Raw genomic sequence first — 17,803 nt, 5'->3', positions numbered from 1 at the left:
ACTCAGGTTGGTGAATTGTTTAAGACATTTTGGTCCTACTGATTGGCAGCTGGCCTGCTTGGTTTGCAAAACTTTATGGAACTTCAGTGAAAATATCACCAGTGCTTCATCGTGTTTTGGAGATGAGAACACCAACACGCTCTTAGTCCTGCTGCCATCATTTTTAGGTAAGACTGTGAGTCTGTGAGTTTTATCAGAGTAAGAAGTTTTTTTGTCTGTGACCTGCATGAATAAAGATTGGTATGTGTTTGAGTAGCTGTGTAAATTTGGAGATATCTGGAAGAGGTTGAGTGTTATTTACAGTGGGGACACAAAGACTTTAACTCCTTGGACACTGTCATGATTTCTGCAGCATTTTCCCTTTTTTTTTTTTTTTTGCATTTTTTATAGACTGCCTAAATCCAAGATTTCAGCCTAAAGTATTGCTGCTGCTTAAAAATATATAGATAAAAATATATAGAGAAAATAAGGCCAAAAGCTACTCTGAATTGTCATGATTTTTATGTACCTATGCATTTTATTTATTTTTAAACATTTATTTATTTATTTTGAGAGAGAGAGTGAGAGAGTGAGCACTGGGGGTCAGGAGGGACAGAGGGAGAGGGAGAAAGAGAATCTTAAGCAGACTCCCCGCTGAGCAGGGAGCCCTCGCAAAGGGCTTGATCTCAACACCCTGAGATCATGACCTGAGCTGAAACCAAGAGTCTGAAGCTTAACCAACTGAACCACCCAGGTGCCTCGGGATCCATACATTTTAATTAGCAACTATATTAATTATAATGTGGAGGAGCGTCTGTGAAACTATTTTGACATTGCAGTGGGGTTCAGACCACTGAAAGGCAGGAAATCCCTGATACAAACTAAACGAAAGAGGATAGTTTCTTAAATTAAAAAAAAAAAAAAGTTCTTTAGGAGATTTTTTTTCATCCTGGGTTACATCGGAAAACAATGATTTGAGTAAGTAAATGAGCATTTTCAATAACCCTTTCTCCCAAACGGAGGCAATGTCCCTACCACTGCCCAGCCACTGTGTGGGATCAGCAAAGCCACGTGGAAAGGCTCAGTGTGACTTAGCAGTCATGGATTCAAATCCTCGTGCTCTCTTACGGTGTGATTTGACAAGAGAATTTTAGGACCTGTCTTTTCATCCCCATGATGGGGACACAGTAATCCCTGCTACGCTCCAGCCAATAGCGAGCCTCCGTGAGACCTCTGTGTGCATCATGAAAAGACCAGACAACCACCGCTGGACAGTTTTGAGTTTAAAACCTTGCTTTTGGGGGCGCCTGGGTGGCTCAGTGAGTTAAAGCCTCTGTCTTCAGCTCAAGTCATGATCCCAGGGTCCTGGATGGAGCCCCGCATCGGGCTCTCTGCTCAGCGGGGAGCCTGCTTCCTCCTCTCTCTCTGCCTGCCTCTCTGCCTACTTGTGATCTCTGTCAAATAAATAAATTAAAAAAAAAACAAAAAACCCTTGTTTTTGGCCCTTCTAAGTTGTTGGTGTTGGGCTTAACCTCCCTACATGTATCTTTTCTCATCACTAAGCTAGGGACAGTCGATGGGCACTTTGCAGTTGTTAGAATGGTGAGAAGAGCCGTGTGCAGAGAGCCTGGTACAGTCCAGGCTCGGGGGTTTATAAATTCCATGTGTTGTAACAAAGTTACTAAACAGGAACTCAGATCCAGAAGTTACCTGAAAGACTAGGGACCGCTGAGCTGATGTGAAATTTGCTTTTTTGCGGTAAAAATAATCTTGCATGTGTAGGAGTCAGGGAAAAATGAGCATGGTTTTAAATGATTGAGGTTCACAGGGTGCTCTGAGAACGTGGGGCTTCCCCAGGCTGCCGGGAGCAGAGGGCTGTGCTTGACTTGCCTGAATTCGGTTCTCAGGTGTGGTAGAACATTGGAATCAAGCGTGGAATTTTAAAAACACACACTTGTCCTGACCCCATCCCCAGAAATTCTGACTTAGGAACTCTGGGGTGAGGCTCTTTATCTGCATTTTTTGCAAAGTTCCGCAGGTGAATTTGCTCCGAGGCCAAGCTTGAGAACCCTTACTCTGGTTAATGAAGGACTTTAAGGGAAGGGTGCACCTTGCCCAAAGCCTGCTGGAGAGGCACCGGAAGGGTGTTCTGGATGAAGCCAGAGTCCCTGACTGACCCCTTCAGTAGCCGGCCATCATTTCTCCACCAAGCTGGAGATGTCATTCTGCTCTGTCTCGGCTGTTATGCAAAAAGTTCCCGTGGGCTCCCGCTTGGTCCCGGCTTCATCTAGGTCAAGGCTGCTGCTTGCTGCCCTCAGCATGAGTCTCCTCTGCTCTTGGCTCACTCTTTATCTCCCACTTGGGGGAAGAGGTGTGATTGGTTCCGAGCATCATTCCCTTGGGCTGTAGGCCCTTCCGGGTTTAGCCGCCTCTCTCAGAGACTCTCTCCGGCTTGGTCTGGCACTTAGGTCGGGGCTGTTGACTGTAAATAGCAAAATCGCTAGGCCATGGGACACAAAGGCCCCTTTGAAGAGGTATGGGCATGACCAGGTCTTCGGCAGGTACGGAACCTGGCAAGTGCTGCTTTCTAGAAGGCCTAGTGCCTGTCCCCCCGCCCCCCCCCGCCCCCCAACCTTCCCTTAGAACCAGGTTGGGCCTCTCCTTCTGCTTCCCCAGCCCCTGAGACTTTGCGGGTGTCGTACCCCTCATCTGCCTAGCCATGTGCTGTCTGTCCAGGCAGACCCTTCCCGAATCCCTTTTCAAGCCCATGGCCTGGTCCTAGGAAATCCATACTTCTTCAGTAGCAATATGAACCCATGTAACTTCTCCTGTATTATTATTTTGTAACTTTTATCTTGTTTCCCCAATCCATTTGAGCAACTTTGGGGAAAAGATATTGCCTCCTACGAAAGAGGTCCTTGATAGATGTCTGTGGACTGGCTAACTTTCTAAATCCCCTCCTGCCCGCCACCCCTCCCCCAGCCTCTGGGAGGGGACTGTGGCTGGATAACAGAAAGAAAGCCGGTTGATCAGGGAGCGCAGTAACCCGCACCATGTGTCAGCGAATCCTCACCTGATCGCCAGGCCCTCCTTATAAAGCCTAAGGACTGGGCTCCTTCCTGGTTTCTCCCTCCCCAGACCCTCACTTCAGACAGGGCTGTAGCTGTGTCCGATCAGTGGGCAGCAGCAAGTCCTGCGGATGGGGGGTGAGAGTGGGCTGGAGTTTTAGTTCCTTCCCAAAGATGGCTGAAAAGCTGGCCATTTGGAAAACAGGACGAGCCGTTAGATCACTGAGCCCCGTGCCAAAGTGTGAGTGCTATTTTTAGAAATGATGACAAGGCAATCAATATAGAAGTGTAAGTCACTGGTTTTTTCTTAATGGGTGACTGAGGGGGGGAAAAGGAGAAACTGATGGTCCTCAGCATGGTTGGGGCATGGGGATGTTGACGTTGTTTTTGGAAAGTGGCTTAAAAAGTATGTTGTCTAGAACTTTCTAATGGATTGCAGCCACTTCTTACGAACTCATCAGCAGTGTCTTTATCTTGAAGTTCTTAAGTGGCATACCCTGGCGTGCTGCTCTACCCTGGGCTGTTTTCCCGGGAGCTGGTGATTGGGGTGTGCAGTTTATTGTGAATGTAAAGGACACAGGTTGCATTTTGTTCATTATGAGGTATATACCACTTAGCACCTAGATTATGGGACAAGAGGTAGAGTGGGGCCCGGTGTTCAAGTTGAAGGATCACCTTAAAGGGGCTCCTGGCTGGCTCAGTCAAGTGGAGCATCCAACTCTTGATCTTGGGGTTGTGAGTTTGAGCCCCACACTGGGTATAGAGATTACTTAAAAAAATAAATTTCTAAAAATACAAGAAAAAAGAAAAAAAGGATTAAATTAACAAGCCCATGCTGAACAGCATGCACCATAAGGGTTGTGCCTTATAATAGGGCAATAATTAACCCTCAGTAGCTCCCTCAGGCTGAACCCCAGCTAGAAGATGGTGCAGTGAGTAGGAGAAGCTTTTATTGGTGGTGCATGATACTTAAGTGATAATCGGGACTGTGCTATAACGATCACTGAGAAACTTAACTGTTTTGACTTCCTTACCCCTTTGTAAACCTTTCTAACACCTTCACTCAAATCCTAGTATTAAAAGTATGCGGTGCACGAAGCAAGCTTAAGAATGATTGGTTATCTAAACCCGTGCTCTTCACACTGTGTCCAACATCTTTAAAAAATGAGGTCGCAAAGAAAGAAAATACCAGAATCTATCCCATGTAGCAAAGCATTCTATGGTGAAATGGTTCTTATTTTTACATAAATTGGTAAGTCACCAAGTACAGTCATGACCTGTGTACTTTTTAGGTCCCAGGCCAGAGTTTGAGAATCACAGATCTCAACTGTTCTTGAATCCACCTCTGCCGTTCTTGGTGGTAAAGTTCCAGAATTCAATACCAAGTGTCATAAAGCGCTGGGTTTTTGTTGTTGTTGTTGTTGTTTAAAGATTTATTTATTTATCTATTCAAGAGAGTGAGCATGAGAGGGGAAAGGTCAGAGAGAGAAGCAGACCCCCTGCTGGTCCTCCATGCGGGACTCAATCTCGGAACTCCGGGACCATGACCTGAGCCAAAGGTAGCTGCCTTACCAACTGAGCCACCCAGGGGGTGCGTCATAGGGCACTTTTTTTTAGGTATTTGCTGTATCTACTTTCGAACTGCAGACTGCCTTCCTCTTACCCGTAGTTCTTTAGCACCTTTTGTTATCCTGTTTTAACTCATTTTACAAATTAATAGGGTCTGAGTGTGGATAAACGAATCCGAGGCCAAACCTCAAGAAAAATAGCAGTCTTGACCTAATATTGAAAAAAGCCCCAAAACAACCAAATCGAGATTTACTAAACCTACTAATCCTAACCAAAGCCCCAACTGCCTGGTGCTTGGGCAGCCGCTGGCCCTGAGCCTCTTGAATAAGAGATTTCATGGTCTAATAGCAGTGTGCTCAGAAAGCCTGGAAAAGAGCGAGCGATGTTCTAGAAGTCCGAAACTGCCATATCTCTCCGGCTCCTCTTGGCTGGAAGGAGCCCGGTGGGAAGGGCTTCAAAGGCATCAAACACTGGTTGCTTTCTCCTTTCCGGGCCCTGGTTGGCGTGTGGCTGGGGCGATCCGGGGCTCTGTGGAGCACCTTGTGTGACTGTTCATGTCTGTGCAGAACTTATCTCAGTGCCGCAGAGCTGGCCTCTCGTTCGGAGGACAGGAGGGGAGGGGAAAACTGGGGATTCAGGTCCCCTTATCTTACTCTGCGGGCTGATGCTAACAACAACCACACCACAGGACGCGGGGTCCAGGAAAACATCCAGTGCAGAAAATTTGATGTCAACAGTAATGAAGCATTTTATAATGGGATTTTCATTGGCCCCGTGGAAAAAAAGTTTGCTGGTTATGTAAGAAGCACTAATTGTGGTCACTTTCGGGCTTAGTGGTTCTCACTCGCAAAGTCAGCTGCGGCCACAGACCTCGGAAGTAGAAGCGTCAATCTTCTGACCTGCAGGCCAGGGCATTTTCCTAAAATCCTTCCCATGGGGTGTGAAGCCACATAAAAACAAGTAAACATGCGGTGGCCGGTTGGCACGGAAACCTTTGTGGCCACTTATCTTCCTATTTGGGTTGGATATACTTCCAGGTTGGCAGAACTCAGGGTGCCCTTGGACTAAGAAGCAAATTAAGGTTGTAATTTTCCTTTTTTTTTTTTTTTTAAACTAATGCTTTTTGCATTAGACATAGAGTGACTTGGGATTCTAATACTCCCTGGGATTCTCAAAGTCTCCTACTCTTCGCTGTTACTGGCAAGGGCATGGGGGATTCCCTTTCAGTACAACACACTGGGGCTCCTTCGAAGCCGCAACCTTGATTTTCAAGTCAAGTTTACAGCATCAAATTCAACTGTACTACTTTCCCAAAAGATTTCCTGACTCCTTTTATATCTGTGGATTGCTAAAGTAATTAACTTTTCTAATGCCCAGAATAAGGAAGGAACTATTAATATTTTGCCTCTTCTGAGAAATTGTGATCTGACTTTTGGATATGCCCTTACATCGAAACACTTAGGGATTAGTTAAAATAAGAGCTCAATTCAATCTAGGCTTTTTTTCTTTTGAAAAGATTATTGTCCTTTTTATTAAGAGATTATGAATATTTTAAAATAAGTATAGTTCAAAGTGCCAAAGAGAGTAAAGAACTCCTTCTTTTAAAAAAAATTTTTTTGGGGGTGAGGGGAATACCCGGGTGGCTCAGTTTGTTAAGTGGCTGCCTTCTGCTCAAGTTATGATCCCAGGGTTCTGGGATCGAGTCCCGCATCCAGCTCCGGGCTCACCAAAGAGCCCGCCTCTCCCTCTCACTCTGCCTGCTGCTCTCCCTGCTTGTACTCTCTCTCTCTCTCTCTCTGGGTCAAATGAATAAATAAAATCTTTAAAACAAAACAAAACCATTTTAACCCCCCCAAATCATATCTGGGTCGTCTTGGAATCAGAGATGACCCAGGATGAGTTTAACGTAGGCCAACAAAAATTAAACTTTCCCCAGCAGGGTGACACTTTCAAATAATCGCTGTAATTTTAATTTTTCCGATACAGATGAAGAACTAGCACTGGACGGCAGTTTTGACCAAGACCTAAAAAACTATCACAAACTCCAGTGGGAAACAGAATTCAAACCTGTGGCACAGCAGCTTCTAAACCGAATTCAGAGTCATCACACCTTCCTGGAACCCCTGTCTATTCCTTCTTTCTAACACGACGCAGCTTCACAGAAACAGGAAGTCAGGTCTCCTTCATTCTTAAGCAGTGGTAACAAGCACAAACATTTGTTTCTTGGTATTGACAAATACTGAAAGTTTTTCAGATACTGATTAGGGAGTAGTCTAAGGTTTTTAGAAGAAAGAAGCAATTTTTTTTCTCATTAGGTATTATGGAAAAATGAATATAAATGTACTTTCTGTTATGAGAAATGTAAGATGAAAATATATCCATGGGTTTTCTAAGTAAATGACTTTTTCTTCTGTTCTCTAGTCAGTACTTCAGTTCTAATCTTAAAATCCCGACTGAACAATTCTTGAAGTGTTTATCTGTTCTGTAGGTAAGTGAGCTGTGTGGTGAAATTAGATTTTTGTATATAGGAGGAATGGTGGTCAACGCTATGAGGAACACATTCCTACATAAATATCCATACTAATTCTTCTATCCTCTAAGAATAACTTTCTGGTTATGACTAGTATTTTTCTGGTTCTCCAATTAAGAGCCAAGAATAAGCCAGAACATTTAGAAAAGACTTCTTTGGGCAATAAATAAATAAGTAAATAAATAAGTAAAATAGGTGGAAAAGGGAGTATTTTATCTTTCTTCTCACTGGAAATAAAATGACTAGACCAGACAGTCCTTCTAATTGTAAATTTCTGGGACTAAGAGGTGATGTAATGTCCTATAAAAGGGACTAGGCTCAGGCATATGGCAGAGCTCAGTTTGAATCCTAGCTATCTCCTGCTTTGGCCTTGGGCAAGCAGCTTAATTTCTTTAGCTTCAACTGTAACATAAGAATACTTGATTATAGTTCAGTTTGGGGGAAAAAAACAAACCATTAAATGGGCAAATTGCCTAGTACAGTGCCTGATGTGGTTAGTAGGTGCCCAATAAATGATAACATTAGGATGGTAATTAGTTTATTAGTCTGCCATTCTTTGCAGGGTAAGTTTGGCCTTTGAATGAATGACAAAAGCCAAAGAAACTGAGATGGCCATTATCCTATTAGCCAAGTGAGGATTTGGAAATAAAAGGAGATGTACTACTCTGCTTGGAAAAAAGCTGTTATTAATGGCTCCTCACCTTACCAAATGCCAAAACTAATGGGAAGAAAGCAGATACCCCAGACTGAAGCCCAGAATGGCTTTCAAAGGCCATTAGAAAATACCTAAATTTCCAGGAAGAAATAAACTTTCCTAGAGCCCTTCTAACCTGGGGCTTGTCTCTGACAAGGGCTCAGCACAATCCCCTGGGGCCATGCCTTATTGTAGAGTGTGGTGGGCTCATCTCTCAAAACCATTTAAGGATCTAAGTCTTTAAATTTTTTTTAAAATTTTTTATCTATATCAGATTATATATATATATATGTATATTATATATGAAAAAAATATATATATGAAAAAGATTAAACTATTTCTCTTACTAACATGGCCCCCTCAGTACTTATAATTAATCTAATAACTCATGGTGGAATACCACTATATATGTTCTCCTTCATATAAACTCCTCACCTTCGGACTCATATGCAAGCTGGAGTCAGCGATCTGCCTCCCCCACCTTTTTTTTTTTTTTTTTTTAAGATTTTATTTGTTTATTTGACAGAGATCACAAGTAGGCAGAGAGGCAGGCAGAGAGAGAGAGGAGGAAGCAGGCTCCCCGCTGAGCAGAGAGCCCAACGCAAGGCTCTATCCCAGGACCCTGGGATCATGACCTGAGCCTAAGGCAGAGGCTTTAACCCACTGAGCCACCCAGGCGCCCCCTCCCCCACCTTTAAAGATTTTATGTTTTAAGTGATCTCTACATTGAACATGCGGCTTGAACTCACAACCCCAGGTTCAGGAGTTGTATGTTCTACTGAATGAGCCAGCCAGGCACCCCTGCCTTTTTTAAAAAGGGATAAAGAACACATAACATAAAATTGACCATACTGTTTTCAAGTGTACAGTTCAGCTGTGTTAGGTATAGTCACATTGCTCTGCAATAGAACTCTAGAATTTTTTCATCTTGCAAAACTAAAACTCTATATCTGTTTAAAAAAAAAAAATCCCCATATCCCCCCCCCCCCAGCGCCTAGCAACCACCATTCTACTTTAATTCTATGAATTTGATTAGTTCAGACACCTCCTGTAAGTAGAATTTGGCTCTCTGTACAGGCTTATTTCACTTAGTATGGTGTCCTCCAAGTCTGTCCGTGTTGACCGGATGCTCTTCCTTTTTATTTTTTTATTTTTTAAAAGATTTTATTTATTTACTTGACAGAGAGAGATCACAAGTAGGCAGAGAGGCAGGCAGAGAGAGAGAGGAGGAAGCAGGCTCCCTGCCAAGCAGAGAGCCCGATGCGGGACTCGATCCCAGGACCCTGAGATCATGACCTGAGCCGAAGGCAGCGGCTTAACCCACTGAGCCACACAGGCACCCTTCCTTTTTAAAGCTGAATAATATTTCCTTGTATGTACTTCTCATATTTTGTTTATCCAGTCATCGATCAATGGGCGTTTGGGTTGCTTCTGCCTCATGGTTATTGTGAATCATGCTGCTTTGAACATGGCATGTAAAATTCTTTGAGATCCTGCTTTGAATTATTTTGGGTATACATCCGGAAGTGGAACTAGTGGATCATATAGTGGTTCTATTTTTAATTTGGGGGGGAATATCTATACTGTTTCCTATGGAGACTGCACTGTCTTACATTACCACCAGCAGTGCACAAAGATTTGAATTTCTTCACATCTTTGCCAACACCTGTTATTTGTTCTTTATAGTAGTCATCGTAAGAGGTGTAAAGTGGTATTTCATTGAGGTTTTGATTTACATTTCTCTAATAATTAGTGATGCTGAATATCTTTTCATATGTTTGTTGACTGTGTGTCATCCCTGGATTAATGTCCATTCAAGTCCTTTGCCCATTTCTCAGTTTGGTCTGAGTTTTTTTATTGTTGAGTTGAAAGAGATCTTTATATATTCAGGGAATTCACTCCTAATCAGGTAGGTATGTCATTTGCAAATATTTTCTCCCATCCCATAGGTTGCCTTTTCATTCTGTTGATTGCACCCTTCCATGCACAGAAGGCTTTTTTTTTTTTTTTTTAAGTAATCTCTATGCCCAATATGGGGCTCGAACTCACGACCGAGAAATCAAGAGTTGCATGTTCTACCAACTGAGCTAGCCAGCCCCCCACGGACGCACAGAAGTTTTGGAATTTGATGTCATTCTGTTTGTCGATTTTTTTTTTTTTTTTACCTTTGCTTTTGGTGCTATAGCCAATAAATCATTGACAAATCCAATCTCTTGAGGCTTTTCCTGTGTTTTCTCCTAGGAATTTTATAGTTTCAGCTCCTACATTTAGGTCCTTAATCCATTTTAGTTGATTTTTATATATGATGTAAGGTAAGAGTCTAACTTCATTTTTTTGCATTCCTGGCACCCTTGTCCTTCATTTGGCTACTTGCATGAAGGTTGATTTCTGGGCTTTCTGTTCTATTCCAGTGCTCTTTATGTCTGTCTTTTTTTTTCCCCCCTATATGTCTGTCTTTATGTCAATACCACACTGTTTGAATTACTGTAGCATTGTAATATGTTTTGAAATCAGGCCATGTGAGACCTCCATCATTTTTTTTAATGGAAGTATAGTTGACCTACAATATTATGTTAGTTTCAGGTATACAACATAATGATTCAGCAATTTGCATTATTAAATGCTCACCAAAGGAAGTTATCATCTGTCACCATACAAAGTTATAACACTATGGACTATATTTCCTAATGCTGTACTTGTCATTCCCATGACTTCTTTAGAACTAGTTTGTACCTCTTAATCCCCCTTTTTAAAAGATGTATTTATTAGAGAGAGAGCATGTGTACGTGAGTGGGGAGGGGCAGAAAGGAGAGGGAGAGGAAGAGAATTTCAAGCAGACTGTACTGAGCATGGAGCCTGACATGGGGCTTGATCCCACAATCCTGAAATTATGACCTGAACCGAAACCAAGAGTTGGTACACTTAACCAGCCAAGCTACCCAGGCACCCTGCTCTTAATCCCTTTCATCTGTCTTGCTCATTCCCCCATGCCCTCAACTCTGGCAAGTACCAGATTATTCTCTGTATTTTTTAGTCTCCTTCTGTTTTTTTGTTTGCTTATTCATTTAAGATTCCATATATAAGTGAAATCATGCAGTATTTGTCTTTCTCTGATTTATTTCACTTAGCATAACACCCTGTAGGTCCATCCATGTTGTTGCAAATGGCAAGATTTCATTTTTTATTGTGACATAATATTCCATTGTGTGCATGTATACCCCAAATTCATTCATCTTTCAGTGGATGCTTACGTTGCTTCCATAACTTGGCTATTGTGAAAAATGCTGCAATGAGCATAAGGGTGCATATATCTTTTCAAATTAGGGTTTTCCATTTCTTTGAGCAAATACCCAGTAGTGGAGTTACTTGATTATATAGCATTTCTATTTTTAAATTTTTAAGGAACCTGCATACTGCTTTCCATAGTGGCTTCATCAATTTACATTCCCACCAACAGTGCAGGAAGGTTTCCTTTTCTCCCCATCTTTGCCAACACTTGTTAGTTCTTGTCCTTTTGATAGTAGCCATTCTGAGGGGTGTGAGGTGATCTCTCATTGTGGTTTTGATTTGCATTTCCCTGATTAGTAATGTTGAGAATCTTTTCATGTGTCTGTATGTCCATTCTTTGGAAAAATGTATGCTCAGGTATTCTGCCTATTTTTAAATTAGATTCTTTGGGTTTTTTTTGGTGTTGAGTTGAGTGAGTTCTTTATATATTTTGGATATTAACTCGGTATTGGACATATCCTTTGCAAGTAGCTTCCCCAGTCAGTAGGTCGACTTTTCATTTTGTGCACTGTGGCCTTCACTGTGCAAAAGCCTTTTAGTATGACATAGTCCAAAAGTTTATTTTTGCTTTTGTTTCTCTTGCCTGAAGAGACTGATCCAAAAAATGTTTCTAAGCCTGATGTCCGTGAATTCACTGCCTATATTTTCTTTTAGGAGTTTTATGGTCCCAGATCTTACATTTAGGTATTTAATCCATCTTATTTTTTCTGTATGGTATAAGAAAATGATCTAGTTTCATTCTTTTGCATGTTGCTGTCCAGTTTTCCCAACACCATTTATTAAAGAGACTGTTCTTTCCCCATTGTATATTCTTGCCTCCTTTGTCATAGATGAATTGACCATTTAAGTGTGAGCTTATTTCTGGGTTCTCTCTTCTTCTCTGTTGATCTATGTGTCTGTTTTTGTGCCAGTAACGTACTGTTTTGATGACTTTATAGTGTAGTTTGAATCTGAGGTTGTGATATCTTTAGCTTTGTTCGTCACAGGATTGATTTGGCTATTTGGGATCTTTTGTGGTTCCATACAGTTTTCAGATTATTTCTTCCAGGTGTGTAAAATACTAATGGTATTTTGATAGAAATTGCACTGAATATGTAGATTACTTTGGGTAGCATGGGCCTTTTAATAATATTTTCCTGTTCATGAGCATGGTATATTTTTCCATTTATTTGTATTGCCTTCAATTTTTTTCATCTATGTCTTAACAGTTTTCAAAGTACATCTCTTTTGTCTAGGTATTTTATTCTTTTTGATGCAATTGTAAATAGGATTGTTTTCTTAATTTTTCTTTCTGTTATTAGTGTATAGCAATGCAATATATTTTTGCATATTAATTTTATATCTTGAAATTTTACTGAACTTATTTATTAGTTTTAAAAGGTTTTTGGTGTCATCTTTGGGATTTCTGTATATGGTATCCTGTCATCTGCAAATAGTGATAGTTTTACCATTCTTACCTTACCAATGTGGTGACTTTTATTTGTTGTCTGATTGCTGTGGCTATGACTTCCAGTAGTATATTGATTGAAAGTGGTGAAATTGAAAATCCTTGTTCCTGATCTGAGAGGAAAAGGTTTCCATTTTTCACCTTTGAGTAACTTAGCTGTGGGTCTGTCATATATGGCCTTCATTATCTTGAGGTATGTTCCCTCTACACCCTCTTTGTTGAGAGTTTTTAATCATGAACAGTTTTGTCAAATGTTTTTTATCCTTCATTTTCTTAATGTGATTATCATGTTGATTTGCTAATAGATATTGAATAACCTTGCATCCCTGAGATAAATTCCACTTGATGGTAATAAGTAACCCTTTAAATGTATTTTTGGAATTCAGTTCACTAAGATTTTGCTGAAGATTTTTGCATCTATGTTCATCGGAGATATTGGTCTGTAATTTTCTTTTTTTGTGGTGTCATTGTCTGGTTTTGGTATCAGAGTCATGCTGGCCTTGTAGAATGAATCTGAAGCATTCCTTCTTGTATTTTTTGGAATAGTTTGAGGATAGGTATTAGCCACCTTTAAATGTTTGGTAGAATTTACCTGTGAAGCCATTTGGTTCTGGACTTCTTTTTGTTGGGGGTTATTTATTACTGACTAGTAACTAGTAATCAGTTTGATCAAATTATCTATTTCTCCTTGATTCTGTCTTGTAATATTGCATTTCCAGGAATTTATCCATGTTTACTAGTTTGTGCAGTCTGTTGGCCTATAGTTTTTCGTAATAGTCTCTAATTATCCTTTGTATTTCTGTGGTGTCAGTTTGTAAATTCTCTTCTTTTCTGAGTTTAGTTTTGAGTCCTCTCATTTTTTTTTTAAAGATTTCATTTATTTATTTGACAGATAGAGATCACAAGTAGGCAGAGAGGCAGGCAGAGAAAGGGGTGGTGGGGAAGCAGGATCCCTGCTGAGCAGAGAGCCCGATGCAGGGCTCAATCCCAGAACCCTGAGATCATGACCTGAGCCCAAGACAGAGGTTTAACCCACTGAGCCACCCAGGTGCCCCAATTCCTCTCATTTTTAACTGATGAGTCTGGCTAAAGGTTTATCAATTTTGTTTATCTTTTCAAAGAATCAGCTCTTAGTTCAATTGATAATTTTTATTTTTTAATTCTCTACCTATTTCCACTCTGATCTTTATTATTTCCTTCCTTCATTAACTTTGAGCTCTGTTCTTTTTCTAATTCCTTTAGGTGTATGGTTAGATGGCTTATTTGAAGTTTTTCTTGTTTCTTGAGGTAGGCCTGAATAGCTATACACTTCTCTCTTAGAAATGCTCTTGGTGCATCCCAAAGATTTTGAACCATTGTTTCCCATTTTTATTTGTCTCCAGGAATTTTTTTAGTTTCCTTTTGATTTCTTCATTGACACACTGGCTGGTTAGTAGCCTGTTTATCCTCACCTTATATCTGTGTTTTCCAGTTTTTTTTTTTTTCTTTCCATGTAACTGATTTCTAGTTTCATAATGTTACAGTCAGAAAAGATGCTTGATAGCATTTTAATGTTAAATTTACTGAGACTTGTTTTGTGGCCTAATATGTGATCTGTCCTGGAGAATGTTCCATGTGGGCTTGAACAGAATGTGTATTCTGTATTTGGATGGGATGTTCTGTATGTATCTGTTACATTGTTCTGGTCTGTGTCATTCAAAGCCACTGTTTCCTTATTGAATTTTCTGTCTGGATCATCCAACTATTGATGTAAATAGAGCATAAAAGTCCCCTACTGTTCTTGTATTGTTGTCAGTTTCTTTTTTTATATCTGTTAATATCTGCTTTATATATTTATGTGCTCCTAAATATTTAGATATTTACGGTTGTTTAGATATGTTACAATAGCATAGATATTTAAATTGTTATGTCTCCTTATTAGATTGATCCCTGCATCAATACTATAATGCCCTTCTTTGTCTTTTGTTATAGTCTTTGTGTTAAAGTCTATTTTGATGTAAGTGTTGCTATTCCTGCTTTTGTTTTCCACTTCCATTTGCATGGAATATCTTTCTCTAGCCTGTTACTTTCAGTTTTTATGTGTCCTTGGATCTGACATGAGTCTCTTGTGGGCAGCATATGAATGGATCTTGTGTTTTTAATCCATTTGTTCTTTTGATTGGAATATTTAGCTCAATTACAGTTAATTATTGGTAAGTATGTACCTATTGCCATGTTAATTATTTTCTGATTGTTTTTGTAGTTCTTCTCTGTTCCTTTTTTCTTCTCTTGTCTCTTGTAATTTGAAAACTTCCTTTAGTCTTGTGGTTGGATTCCTCTCTATTATTTGTGTATCTCTTACAGACTTTAGGTTTGTGGTTGCTCATATATAACTTCCTCTGTATATAGCAGTCTATGTTAAGCTGATGGTTGCTGAAGTTCAAACACATCTTAAAAGCACTGCCTATTTACTCCCTGTGTGTTTTATGTATATGATGTCCTATTTTACATACTTTTTTTGTGTGTATCCATTAACTAATTTTTATAAATTAGTTACTACTACTTTTTGTCTTTTCACCTCCATGCTAGTTTAATAAGCAATTCATCTATGTTTTTTTATGTTTGCTTTTTACCAGTGAATTTTTTCCTCCCATAATTTCCTAACTTCTAGTTATGGCCTTTTCTTTTCCATTTAAAAGCATCCTTTAAAGATTTCTTCTAATGTTTAGTGGGATGAACTCCTTTAACTTTTGTCTGGGAAACTCTTAATCTCCTTCAATTTTGAATGATAACCATGCCAGGTAGAGTATTCTTGGCCACAGATTTTTTTCATTTCAGCACTAAATATGTCATGCCACTCATTCTTTCCTGGCCTGCAAAGTGTCTGCTGAAAAAGCAGATAATCACCTTATGGGATTTCCCTTATTTATAATTATTTGCTTTTCTCTTGCTGCTTTTAAGATTCTCTCCTTACCTTCAACTTTCAACATTTTAAATTTTTACGTGTCTTGGTAAGGACCTCTTTGGGTTCAACTTGTTTGGGACTCTCTGTGATTCCTAGGCCTGAATGTCTGCTTCCTGCCCTGCAATAAGGAATTTTTCAGCTATTATTTCTTCAAACAAGTTTTCTTTTCCTTTTGAGAAATTTCCTTTTGGGGCTTCTAGAATGTGAAGTCATTATTCTTGATGTTGTTGCAGGGGTCTCTTAACCCATCCTCATTTTAAAAAATTCTTTTTTCTTTTTGCTCTTCAGCTTGAGTACTTCCTATTACTCTGTCTTCTAGATCACTGATCCATTCTTCTTTACCCTTTAATTTGCTGTTGACTTCCTCTAGGGTATTTTTTATTCAGTTATTATATTCTGCAGCTCTGATTGGTCTTCCTTAATATTTTTTAAAAAGATTTTTATTTAATCATTTGAGAGAGATACAGAGACAGAGATGGAGAGAGAGAGCACAAGCAGGAGAGAGGCAGAGGAAGAGGGAGAAACAGACTCCCCCACTGAGCTGGGAGCCTCACATGGGGCTTGATCCCAGGACCTGGAGATCATGACCTGAGCTGAAGACAGATGTCTAACCATCTGAGCCACCCAGGTACCCCTTTAATATTTTTTTTTTTTAAGATTTTATTTATTTATTTGACAGAGAGAGATCACAGTTAGGCAGAGAGGCAGGCAGAGAGAGAGAGAGAGAGAGAGGGAAGCAGGCTCCCTGCTGAGCAGAGAGCCCAATGTGGGACTCGATCTCAGGACCCTGAGATCATGACCTGAGCCAAAGGCAGCGGCTTAACCCACTGAGCCACCCAGGCGCCCTCCCTTTAATATTTTTTATCTCCTTGTTGAAGTTCTCACTGAGTTTGTCTACTCTTTTCTCAAGTCTGGTAAGTATCTTTATGACTGTTACTTTTAATTCTTTATCAGATAGATTTCTTATCTCTATTTTGCTTTGTTCCCCCCCGCCCCCCCCCCGAGGTTTTTTTGTCTTATTCTTTCATTTAGAACATATTCCTCTGTGTCATCATTTTGTTTGACTCTCTGAATTTGTTTCTATGTATTAGGTAAGTTAACTATATGTAATAGTCTTGAAAGGAGTGGGCTTATATAGACAGCAACTTGTGGGCTCCCAGTCTCCCTCATCACCAGAACCAAGTGCCCTTGCAGTGTCCCCTGTGTGAGCTGCATGTCCTCTCCTGTTATGACACAACTGCTGTGTGCACACTGGTAGGCAGGGTTGGCTCCCAGTATGGCTGGTTGCAATAAATGACATGATTATGGCAGGTGCACTAGTGGGCAGATCTGGCCTCCTGCTGTGGCTGGTTGCAATGACCAGTGCAGCTATTGCAGGAAAACTGGTAGGCAGAGCTGTCCTCTGGTCTGGCTGACTACAATGACTGGCATGCCTATTGCAAGGATGCTGGTAGGTGAGGCTGGCTCATCCCTTTCTCAGGAAAAGATTTGCTTTGGAGTGGTGCCAGTACTGCTAGGGCTGCCCACAGTGTAGTGGAGCACTAGTGACTTTGGGGGATGCTGGTCCCAACTGAGGCTACCTGCCCAGTATGGTGGAGCAGGAGCCAATTTTGGAGGCTATGTCTGCTGGGTGGGCCCTCAAAGAAATACCAGAATAGCATGAGCATTACTAGCAAGGTAGATGGAAAACAATAGAACTGGTTCTTTTTTTTTTTTTTTTAAAGATTTTATTTATTTATTTGACAGAGAGAGATCACAAGTAGGCAGAAAGGCAGGCAGAGAGAGAGGAGGAAAGCAGGCTCCCTGCTGAGCAGAGAGCCCGATGCGGGGCTCGATCCCAGGACCCTGAGATCATGACCCGAGCCGAAGGCAGCAGCTTAACCCACTGAGCCAGCCAGGCACCCCAATAGAACTGGTTCTTGCCAGCATCAGGCCAGCTAGGCTGAAGGAAGGTAAGAAAAATTGGTGCCTATTTGCATTTCCGTTCCTGGAGAAAGCTCCTACAGATCTCTGCCTCTCTGGCACATACAATAAAATTAATTAATGAATCCCTTTCATGTATAATCCAAGCACTTTTCAAACTGTGGTTTCTATACTGGGTCTTGGACAGAGTCATAAATCACTACCTCTTTAAGAGCAAAGTCTTAGTTTCCTATAGCTCTCCAGCTCTCCTGGAGTTAAGCCTCACTGATTTTCAAAACCAGGGAGCATGGGGGCTTGTTTTCCCAGTGCAGGTCTTCAGGGTTGGGATGTCCAATATGGGGCTTGGTGTCTTTGCTCCACA

General features: G+C 40.8%; 1 protein-coding gene across 2 annotated transcripts in view; it reads left to right on the top strand.

Annotated features, from left to right (window-relative positions):
- Nucleotides 1-7,014, top strand: part of ARMC2 (armadillo repeat containing 2) — a 109,753-nt gene extending 102,739 nt beyond the window's left edge. For both annotated transcript variants that reach the window (XM_004753463.3, XM_013056669.2), the window contains 2 exons: nt 7-167; nt 6,603-7,014. In XM_004753463.3, the coding sequence (XP_004753520.1) occupies nt 7-167; nt 6,603-6,760 (319 nt within the window). In that variant the 3' untranslated portion in view covers nt 6,761-7,014. The remainder of the gene's footprint in view (nt 1-6; nt 168-6,602) is intronic.
- The last annotated feature ends 10,789 nt before the right edge of the window (nt 7,015-17,803 follow it).

This window comes from Mustela putorius, unplaced genomic scaffold, assembly GCF_011764305.1.
Source record: "Mustela putorius furo isolate JIRA1106 unplaced genomic scaffold, ASM1176430v1.1 tig00000450_pilon_pilon_pilon, whole genome shotgun sequence".
Classification (NCBI taxonomy): domain Eukaryota; kingdom Metazoa; phylum Chordata; class Mammalia; order Carnivora; family Mustelidae; genus Mustela; species Mustela putorius.
This window is presented reverse-complemented; position numbering and strand designations above follow the sequence as displayed.